This window comes from Poecile atricapillus, chromosome 2, assembly GCF_030490865.1.
Source record: "Poecile atricapillus isolate bPoeAtr1 chromosome 2, bPoeAtr1.hap1, whole genome shotgun sequence".
In the NCBI taxonomy this organism is placed as follows: Eukaryota; Metazoa; Chordata; class Aves; order Passeriformes; family Paridae; genus Poecile; species Poecile atricapillus.
This window is the reverse complement of record NC_081250.1, coordinates 7845081-7856014: the sequence shown is the minus strand read 5'-3', so window position 1 is coordinate 7856014 and position 10934 is coordinate 7845081. Positions and strand designations below refer to the sequence as shown.

The 10934-nt window shown below is 50.7% G+C and overlaps 1 protein-coding gene across 1 annotated transcript; it reads right to left on the bottom strand.

Moving 5' to 3' along the window:
* Positions 1-7446: 7446 nt before the first annotated feature.
* Positions 7447-9545, bottom strand: HTR5A (5-hydroxytryptamine receptor 5A). Its single transcript, XM_058833088.1, has 2 exons — positions 8808-9545; positions 7447-7833 (listed from the first exon to the last, which is right to left on the bottom strand). Exons 1-2 carry the CDS (start codon positions 9543-9545, stop codon positions 7501-7503), a joined length of 1071 nt encoding a protein of 356 aa, XP_058689071.1. The 3' UTR covers positions 7447-7500.
* Between the last annotated feature and the right edge of the window lie 1389 nt (positions 9546-10934).

Here is a 10934-nt window from a genome sequence, read left to right as displayed (position 1 = left end):
GGGATATCAGCCCATTTGGTCTGGGGCTTCATGGCTCACCCAGGCGACACCAAATCAGGTGATGCCTTCTCCATTGGCCCCCGAGGAGTAGCCCTGGCTCTGGGAGCACCACCATGGCTCTACAGAGGGAAATAGGCTCCACCAAGCCATGGCAGAGCTCCTCGGGGCATCTCCAGGAGCAAGAGGGGAGCCAGGAGAAGCAGCGTGGAGTGGGAGCTGCTGCTCACCTGGGGCTGCCAGAGAGAGGGATGAGGAACAGGGGTCTGAAAGACAGCCCAGCCGCTCCAGACATACCACATCCAGTGTACCCTGAAGGCCAGGTGACCAGGGAGGGCAGGAGGTGCTGCCTTGCACCTCATGCTGGGGAGTCCAGGACACAATCCCTGCGGGACGGTCACCTGTGGAATCACCAGGGGAAGGTGCTGTAGCACACACACAGTGGGTGGGTACGTGGTGTCTTGGAAATGTGTGAGTAAAAGTGGTGGAAAAGCTGATCTGATGAGCAGAAGCAGATTTGCTGTCAAATAAATTACATTTAAAAGTTATTTGCTATGTTCTGCATGCAAGCACTGGCCAATTTGATGGTTTCAGAAAGAATTTACAGGGTTTATGCTGCTCAGAGTGTTCTCCAGGTGCCCTAAATGCTCATTTTAATAAGAAAAAGCCCTGACACTCATTTTGGTTGGCAACTATTAACAGCTTGTAAAGTAGCCCGAGGGCTTTAGTCAGGGTAATGTGCTCTGAAACCCCCTGTAAGGCTGAGGTTTGTGCTGCAAAGCTGCAGGAAGCAGAGGAGTGTGGCTGCGTGCTGCATCACTTCTCCTCAGCATCTACCTGTCTCCTTCTTAAAAGTCTCAAAAAAGCTTAATTACTTAATACCACGGGTTCTCTGTTTCTTTTTCTATTCAAATTCCAAATATTGAGAAACCCCTCGGGCCAGCAAGTGTGCTTGCACTTGGCATCTGCTGTCTGTTTAATATTCACCCCAGTGCCGTGATGGGCAGGTGGAAGGTCCAAGACGCGCTGCAGGAGCATCCTGCCTTACTGCACCTGGAAACTTTGGCATCAGGTGAGCAGCTGAGGAGAGAAAAAACATCAGAACTGCAGCTCCCGGGCAATTGTGCAAGAGGCTCCATATGCTCCGGTGCCCACCGAAAGAGCCATTTGGCAAAGCATCAAAATTATCCCTCCCCCCTCCTCAAAGGCAGGTTTCCACTCAAACTGTGAAAATACGTGACCACGGGCTCTGCTTGTCCCCTCTGAAGTCTGCCTGACAGCAGCACAGGTAGCTTGTGGGACAGCATATCAGGCAGATCTAGAAGGTGATCACATTAATTTGCACCACGGTCTATGTGGCACGGGCCCTTTTGGGCTGGAAATAGCCCTGTTTGGTCCAGCTGTGCCGTGCCAGGGAGATGTTGCAGAGGCAGCACCCTGGCCAACGTGTGAATGGTTTCCTGATAGCCAGAGCTCCAGAACAGCACCACAGGGGAGCAGTAAAAAGGTGGGACACGTGATGGACCTTTGCAAGGTGAGCTTGACCAGGCATGGTTTAAGTTTTGGGACTGCCCAAGCAGGTGTCTGCCCACCTGTCACCACGTGAAGAACCAGGTGATTCAAACATTGAATCAGACAAGAAGAAGCAGATTTTGGGGTTTTGTGGCTATTGGTTTGGCATCTTGGGCCCGGAGACAAGGAGATTTTCTTCACCAACAGAGATGCTAATTTTGAAAGGCTGCCCTCCTCTGTACCATCAACTGAGGCTGGTGGGACCTGTGCTTAAGCACAATTTGGGGATGAAAAGGCACAAGAAAGAAGCACTGACCTCAGGCTGCAGCCCTGAACTGATGAAAAATGCAGTGTTTCAGTCCAAGACTTGCACAGACTCAGGACCTGGTGAGCAGCCAGCAGGCAGTTTGGAACAATACAGAGGTGTCCACCCTCTGCAGCTACTGGTGGTACTGAACTGGGCAGGGTGGATATCTCAGCCACGTGGACTTTGTATCCTCTCCCAGGAGGGCAGTCAGGGCTGGGGAATATTTTCCTGCAATTAGAGCTCCAGTGGAAAGATTTTTACCCCTCTCTTTCTCCTTCCTGCAGAGATGACCAGGACCATGGTAGTGTCTGCCTTGCCACGTTTGGTCTCACAAGAAGCAGGGTGGGGACTAGAAGCAGGAATAGGAACCATTTTGTTGAGAATGACTCCAGCAGAAAGCCAAGGAGAGGGAAGAGCTCCAGTTTTATCTTTCCCCATCCTAGTTCCTATCAGAGAGCATTGGTGGGGCAGTGCCTGCTCCAAGGACAACCCCTGGAGCTGCTCCCAGCCCTGTCTGGTCCCATCCCCCAGCAGCAGTGGGGCTTCAGCATCGTAGAAGCTGCTGTTCCCACTGCTGAAATGGACAGAAAACAACAATGCACTGGGGGAGCCAGGGAAAGGGCCCATCTGCCTTGCTTTTGAGGATGATTAGGGACAGTGTTTGACTTGGCTAGCATGGGAAATGGCACAGAATGGCAATGCTGAGGCTGACTGGCTGGCAGTGGCGAGGAGGAGGGAGGAGCAATAAGAAGATGAACTGAAATCACAGCCTCTCCTCCAGTGACCAGAATAAAACCCACAGCTGGAGACAGCCCATGCACAGGCAAGAAATAAGCCTGCTTGTTCCTGAAATGCTGAAAAGTCCCATATGTTCAGCTCCTGATGCACCCCATCACAGCAACCTCCTCTTGTCTCTCCTCCTGCAACCAGGGCCCCATCCCACTGCTCCTGGACACGTGCCTTTCCCTCATGCCAGGCTGAAATGCTCCCAGACAGTTTTCATCCTTGCCTCTCTGCAGAAGTGACCTTATTTTCTGTATTTATACCTTTCCAAGTCCATAAGTCATTAGCAATTATTGGACAGTTTGAACTTCATATTGGTTTCTTCTTCAATTTTTAATGGAGGCATTGAATGTTGTCAAGTCTGATTCATTATTGAGTGAATACTTTATATCACCATCAGCAATGAACAATGTGCTGCAATCAAAGACATCAATGTGATTTATTTTAATTATATTTATTTCCTGTAATTTTTTATTCACCGAGTCCTTTATCAGCTCTTCCACTTTTTTTGCCAAGGATCAATTTCAAGCTGTAAATCAGTAACAGGATTTGTCTTAGACATACTTGGCTCTCCAAATTTGCCTTTTTAAAATACTGGTACAGCTCCAGCTCTCTTCCAGTCTTCCGCAACTTCCTCAGCACCTCAGTATAACTAAAAATAATGAGGACTTAAAGAGCTCTTTGGCCATGTCTTAAATTCGATGAAATGCTGGCAATGTCATGATTTTCATGCCAGGGTGCATGGCAGTGGGGATGCTAATTTTGTCATGGACGTTTCACCCCGCTGTTCTTACATGCAGCATTCATGGTGCCTGTATCACATTCACCATGGCTTTGCTGGGATGCTCCATCCAGGGGGATGCTCTACCAGTGAAGGTAAAATAAGGGGTCCAAGAGCAAAACATGATGAACAAAGCAGCCAAACCACTCAAACCACTGCCTTGCAAAAATCACTTTGACGCTTTGTCAGTCACACCTCACCACTGTGATTGCTGGAAGGAATAGTCATTAATTACCCTTGTCAGGTGAAATTTCTTTAATTACCTGCAACTTTACTTCCAGGAAACTCCCACTTTCAGCTGCTGCTGGCAGTCCAAAGGACACGTCTCCTAGCAGTATTTTTTATGAAAAACCCAGAAAATTACCAGGGGATGAAGTCCTGTGTGGCTCACCTCTGGCTGCATAGGGCCAATGCATGTCCTGGAGTCACCTGCCTGGCCTGCCTGCGATAAGGGAGCCCAACAGGCTGGTGGGGGAGGAGGAAGGCAGTTAGCCAACCTGTCATGTAATCCACAGGCTTCCTTCAATGACCTTTTCTTTCTTCCCTAAAAAGTAAAAGAAACGCAGAGCAGACTGCCTGGAGAGCTGCTGCTCCTTGAACCTTGACAGCACGCGCTCAGCATCGCGAGGAGACGCTCAGCAGCAGCCGGAATTCAGCACACGCTGCTCTCGCTCCCGAACTCCCGTACAGATGTTCATTGGATTGTCAGGGCATTGAGAGGGAACTAAATTAATTGTAAGTGGGAGCAGGTTAGTTAAATCTATTCTGGAAGTATTATATAGCCATTAAATTGCGTACAAAACTCAATAATAATGGGTAATAACGTTCTTCCTAGGAATTAAATAGAAGCTCAATTTATAATGCTGCTCGGCATTCAAACCAGAGCGTTCCACCTTCCTGGTACATGATAAACATTTAGTAATTAATCCTCACAAAGCCTCAGTGAGGCAGATCTCTTCACACCACTGATTCTGTGTATAAATGGGAACAAGAAGATACAAGATGCCTCCTTTGAAGCTGTGGTTGCCTATGTCTTCAAACATGATTTGCATCTCTGGGAGCCCACTCAGCATCTGTGTTTGAATAATGAGAGGTTTGTAAAAAGCCTCAGAGCGTGGATCAGATGTCCAGGTCTCTTTGTGACACTTCCCTGTGCTGAGATCATTGTGGCATGTTTCAGTATAATTCTGCAGTGCAACCTCCAGAATAATGATATTTTCCCTGCCTGGTCACATTGCATTGCAGGAATGATCTTGAGAAGAAAAGCCCATGGTGTTGGGTCTCAAGCTGCAGGAATTGGCCAATACAAAAGCTGCTAATTTTGTCAAGATTTAAAAGAACAAATCTTATGACCAACTGAAAACTGTTTTTTTTCAGAAAATGATTGTATCAGATGTGGCCTGTCAAATAAATGAAAGTGTAATTTACACCAGGATGGTGGAATACTCATGACTACAGGCAAATTAGAATTATCTAGTGTCAGTTTAAAATTATCCCGTCTCCCTGTCACTGTTTAAGGCACAGCATGAATAAACAGAGGGTGCAATGAAAGGGAGCTTCACCCCAGCACCAAACTGCAACAAAAGTAGGGAATTTCCCACTAATTTCAGTTTAACTTTTGTCTGCTTACAGGGGACATTAATTTGAGTTTGCAGCTGATTCCACAGCCTGCACAAGGACCTCACACAACAGAGACAAGAGAATCTGCAGTACTCGTCAAAGAGCAAGTGAAAATGGCATTGACACAGCTGGGACTGTCATGGGTCTGTGCAGACATGGTGTTGGGTGAGAAAATGGGGAACAAAGGTTCAACTTCCCAGGTGATCCACGCTCTGAAGTGTTTAAAGTGTCACTCTGAGGGCCTAAGAAGTAGTCTCCTACTTTCTGGCACCACCAACCTTAGCTGAAGTTCTGGCTTGAAAAGGGAAGTGTTTTTTCCAAGTCGTTTTTGGCTAAACAACCCCTGGCACAACAAAAGCAGCAACTTCCAAATGGAACAACTCAGCGTCAGTGATGAACTGCCCAGAGAAAGCAGCACAGCCTTTATAAACCCAGTAAAAAAAAGCTGCTCAAGAGTTTATTACAATTTTTGATACATCAGAGATGTCACTAATAATATTTTAAAATATGTAACAAAGAAAGAAAATGCTCTTTACTAGTTATAAAGATTGGCCCACAGTTAAGGGGCAGGTCAGAGCCTCTTTCATGGGAATTAGAAGATTACTCCCATCCCACCCATCTTCTCCTTGAGTTAATTAACATTAAAACTACGCTTTTACGAGACAAGACATGCCACATAAAAATCTGATTCATTTGAAATCACTGAAAAATTGTCCATTACTTTCAATGAGGGCAGGATTTTACCCAATATTTCTATCAGGCTTTTTAAAGATGGTGTTAAGGAAGACCTAAAGGGCTATCCTATTTCTCTTCTTGCCAAAAGGCAGGATCAGCTATGTCCATGTCAGTGCTGATGGATGTTTGTCTAACTGGTCCTGAAAGGGCTGCAACGCTTTAATAGCACCTTGACTTCTGCTTCCATTTTCACCTGCCCAGAGACAGCAAAAGAAAATGGGCTTTTATTGCCATCTCTGCCAGGATTTTTGACTGGTTTCAAGGACCAGTGACAATTTTAACATCTGATGTCTCATGATCTACTACAGGATCCAACCCCAGGGAGCTTTACCATCATTTATTGACATCTTTCCCTTTTATCTCTTCTTGAGATAACTGACATGAAATCAGGCCATTCTGATTTCCATCTTGTATTTCTTTTCACTGTTTTAGTTGTGGTCTGATTTCAGTGGCTGCCCCAGAACCAAGTTAAAACTAATGCTTTCCTTTATCTGCAGTCCTGTCAGTCTTCTGGCAGCACAGTATAAAGTGTGTAACTCTAATTCGAGGAGTGAAATGCCAACTACTATAATTAAGTTGGCAATGTGGAAAGGCAGGGAGGCAACAGAGCAGTAACAACCACATGGGATGGAGCCTTAGAGGGGTGGGAAGAGAAGGATAGGTGGACAAAAAAAGAAATATTCAAGTCTGTTTCTTGCAGAAGAGAAGCTCCATGGTTTGATTACGCTTCCAGAAAGAAATATCACCTGTCATTAACTGCCCTTTGCCTGCAACTCAGTGCTTGTGGAAGCAAAGTGGCGTTTTTGCTTTGGTTTCAAGTTTTGGATTGCACTCAGAAATAGTAAAACACAGCTCCTCATTGAAAGGCAACTTGAAATACACCCCTTGCATACCCTGAAACTACAGGAAATCTGCCCACAGCTGCTCAAAATACATTTATGTTTTAAAATGGGAAACAACAAGGACGAAGATTAGCATTTACAGCTGGTATTTCTGAACATAAAGGTTTGAGGCAGATGCTCACACATAGCAGTTGGGGAATGAGAGGTGAGTTTCCCATGCATTCTCTCTCATTCCAGGGTACACCATGCATTAAGCTTTCACAATAAGTTTTTGTTTGTTGTTTTTTTAAAAAAACAAAACCTGCTACATAGAATCCAAAAGCAAACAGACACAATTTTGCCCAAAGTATGTGACAAAAAGCTTGGTAATTGTAGTCTGCACTTCACCCTTACCAAGGGTTTTATTCCCCAAAAAAACGAACACTTTGCAGTCTTTACCAGTGAAAGACAAGACAAACCTTGCTTTCAGACAAGCCATAAAATATGTACTCTCATATGTAATCACAAAACCTCCTGATGTTTTCGGGTCCCAGCTTTGCACACGGGACAAAGCTGATTAATGCTGGGAGACACCAGCAGCGGCCAAACCAACGTTTCTTTGCCAGTGGACTCCTCTGCACCTTTGGTGCCTCCAAACAGAGCATCACTGGGGAGGCAGGAGGAACACAGCAGGGCACTGGAGCGAGGGTGCCAGGCTGCTGGCAGGAGAAGCCCTTGCATGCTACTTGCAGGAAAAACAGCAGCTAAGAGGCTGGGATGGAGAGCCTGCCTAGGGACTGGGACTGATTCGGGGACATACGACCCATGGCGATGCATTTTCAGCATCACCTCAGTATCTGTGGCTTTGAATTTCCTCAGGAATTTGGTCAGAATCATTGACACTCAAAATCAGCTTCCTGGGGCAGCAGGAAAGCTTTTTCTGCTCACTGCTGCCTAAAGAATAGGTTCCTGAAGGCATTGTTGTAGTTTTTGTTGAAAGCAGTGTAGATGAGTGGATTAAAAAAGGAATTTGAATAGCCCAGCCATAGAAAAATGCTCTTCCAAACAGGTGGGATGTCACATGAGCAGAGTGGGTTGATGAGCTCTGTGATGAAGAAGGGGATCCAGCAGAGCACGAAGACCCCAATAAGGATGCCCACCATGAGGGCAGCTTTCTTTTCCTTCTGCTCTCTCCACGTGTCTCCGTCTGTCTGGAACGTAACAGTGGCGTGACGGACAGTGAAGACCATCTGTGGCTGCTGGGCCGCTTCCTTTACCTGCCAAACACAAACACAAGTTGCACCATATGTACCCCAGCCAGGTGATCCCACACAGCAGGTACAGAGCCCAACAACGCGAGCAAGGGCCAAGGCTCCGGGGGAAACACAGGCCATCCACGTCACTCTTCTGAGGGGAAACGCAGGCTGGATGACCTTTTCTGGGTGATGGAGACTATTTTAAGTGAAGTTGGAAAAGAAAGTAGGGAGAGTTCTGAGGGTACATGGGGTTGCTCACACAGCAGCACTTCCCCACTTACAATCTGATTGTAATGAAGATTACTTCCCCACTTATAATCTGATAGCAGAACAGACACACACCCACATGCCATGCACAGAAGTCTGCTTACTTTCTCTAAACCCATTGAGTTGAGGAGTCCTTGGTAGAAAGGGAAGAAAATTAGCATACATTTGCTTCCTCCCTGCATGAAATCTTTCCAGTGCAGAGTCACCGTGCCTGGGATGAACTGACACGATGCAGTCATGATTAGGAAAGATTTCCAAGGACATTCTGCACATGTGTTTTTTATCTGGGTAAATTCACAGTGTCCCCAAAGCCACAGCTGGTTGCCAAGGTACCGTCCCCAGCAGACACAGCAGCCCATCCATCCACTGTCCCCTTGCCTCCCCAGGGGAGGGACGGTGCCCCCTTACTCATGCCGGCCAGCACTGATTCAGCATTCCATGGGGGGACACCTGTGAGTCACCGCTCGCCCACGTGGCGCTCAGGCTCGCAATACGTCCCAACGTTGCTTTGGCTACACCTTGAGCACTCACAGCTGGGGGCTGGGAGGGAGCCAGCAGACTGGGTTTCCAAGCTTTGCAGTCAGCCTTCCCTCGGAAGACTCCAGGATCCACAGGGCTTTGGTGGACCACTGCTCACTTGCACTTTTGGTTTAAGTTTCCCCCGCTTCTACAAAGGCTTGCCTGCTGCCAGTGCTTGACCCGAGCAAAACACAACCAAGCTGACCTACCTCCAGTGCTTCTGGTGTAATGGGGGTGATGGAGTTGCTCTTGCGAGATCCGATTCGAAACTTGGCAGCCTTGTAGATCTTCCAGTACACAAAGAGCACCACGCAGAGGGGCAGGTAGAAGGCCCCGAATGTGGAGAAGATGGTGTAGGAGGGCTCCTGGCTGACTTGGCACTCTTCACTGTCCTCTGAGTAAGTCTCTCCCCAGCCAAAGAGCAATGGGGCCAGAGAGATAAAGGCGGAGAGCGCCCAGGTGAGAGCAATCATGATGTTGGAGATGCGGCGCCGGGTGCGGAGCGTGTACTCCAGGTGACGGGTGATGGACCAGTAGCGGTCGAGGGCAATGGCCGTGACATTCCAGATGCTGGCAGTGCAGCACAGCACATCGAAGGAGATCCACACCTGGCAGAGCGACCGGCCCAGCCGCCACCGCCGCCCGGACAACTCGTGCACCAGGCTGAGGGGCATGACGAGGGCCGCCACCATCACGTCAGAGATGGCCATGGAGGCCACCAGGTTGTGGGGCACCCGGTGGAAACTGCGCACACGGAGGATGGTGGCCAGGACCAGCCCGTTCCAGAGGAACGTGGCCACCACCAGCATGGCCAACAGCGTGAGGACCAACACGCTGAAGACGGAGAGATGGGCCTGGCCGCCCTCGGGGCCGGCGGAGGACCCGCTCCTGTTGCCACTGTCCGGCGTCGTATCGGCGAGGCAGCTGAGGTTGAGCGGGCGCTCCATGCCGGGGCTGCGGGGCGCTGGGTTCCTCCGGGTTCCTCCGGGCTGCTCCGGGTTCCTCCGGGTTCCTCCGGGCTGCTCCGGGCTGCTCCGGGCTGCTCCGGGCTGCTCCGGGCTGCTGCGGGCGCGGCGGCGGCGGGAGGCGCTGCGCTGCCCGCGCCGGCAGCGGGGGAAGCGCCGCCCTACCGCGGGTGCGGGGGGTCCCCGGCCGCCCCGAGCGCCGCCGGGCGCGGGGGCTCCCGGCTGGCGGCCGCCGGGGGCTTCATCCCCGGCAGGAAGAGCCCTGCGTCAGCCGCGGCTGACGGCAGCCCCCGGCCCGCCCCGGCGGCGAGAGGCGGCGGCTCCGCGGGCGCGGGGGGTGCGCGGCTGGAGCGGAGCGGCTGCGGGGCGGCGCGGAGCGGCCGGAGCGGGGCGGCGCTGGCGGCGGCGGAGCGGCCGGAGCGGGGCGGAGGAGCGGCGGCCCCTGCGGAGGAGCCGCGCCGCGGGCTGGCGGGGCCGGGGCGGGCAGGTGAGTCCCCGGCGGGAGCGGCCGCGGAGGGAGAGGTGCTGCTTAGTCATGTCCGTGCGCGGGTCGGAACGGGCGCCGGGCCGAGCGGGAGGGCAGAACCGCCGGCCCCTGCCCCAGCCGGCTGTCCCTGCCCGGTCCGTGCCGCCCCTGCCCCTACCCCAGCCCGCCGGCCGCTGTCCTTGCCCTGCCCGCCGCCCATCCCCTGCCCGCACCGTGCGGAATCGGCCCCGGCTTTGTCTCGGGGTGGCTTCGCCCCCTCGGGGCGTATTCCGTGCCAGCCGCAGAAAGTTAGCATCCCCGTGAAATTGTCCCTGGGCTCCTCTAAAAATGTGTTAGTGAGGCGCCACGGGAATTTCCTTGCTCCCAGATAGGCTACACTGCGCACCCAGGAAACCTGTTAGTAACCCTGCTTATTCTGCGTAGGGGCAATGTGGCAGGGGATTATTTCTTAGAGAACTTCTGTGCTGGCATTTCCTAACTTGTTAGCAATTGTCGGGCCTTTTATTAGAAATAATCATTTACTTGACTGCTCTTATTAATTGTCTATTCAATAACATTAGCCATTAATGAAATGCTTGAGCATTTCCCCCGGTTTGCTTGAGCATTCCCCCTGGTTTTTAGCACGCTAATTGTGGTGAGCAGTGGGATTCTGGGCTTCATAGCAAACGTCAGAATCTAACCCCACCGAGCAGGATTCCCTGTGCCCCAGCTCCATGCAGGGATGCCAGCCAGCTGCAGCCCACAAAGCCCTGGATGGCATCCAGGCACGGCTGAGCTGGTGCTGGCACTCTGCTTCTCCAGACAGTCCTGGGATACCAGGTCCAAAGAGCTTTTGGGTCAGACACGTGAGGTGAGAAGCCATCAGGCACCAACGTGGGACTCAG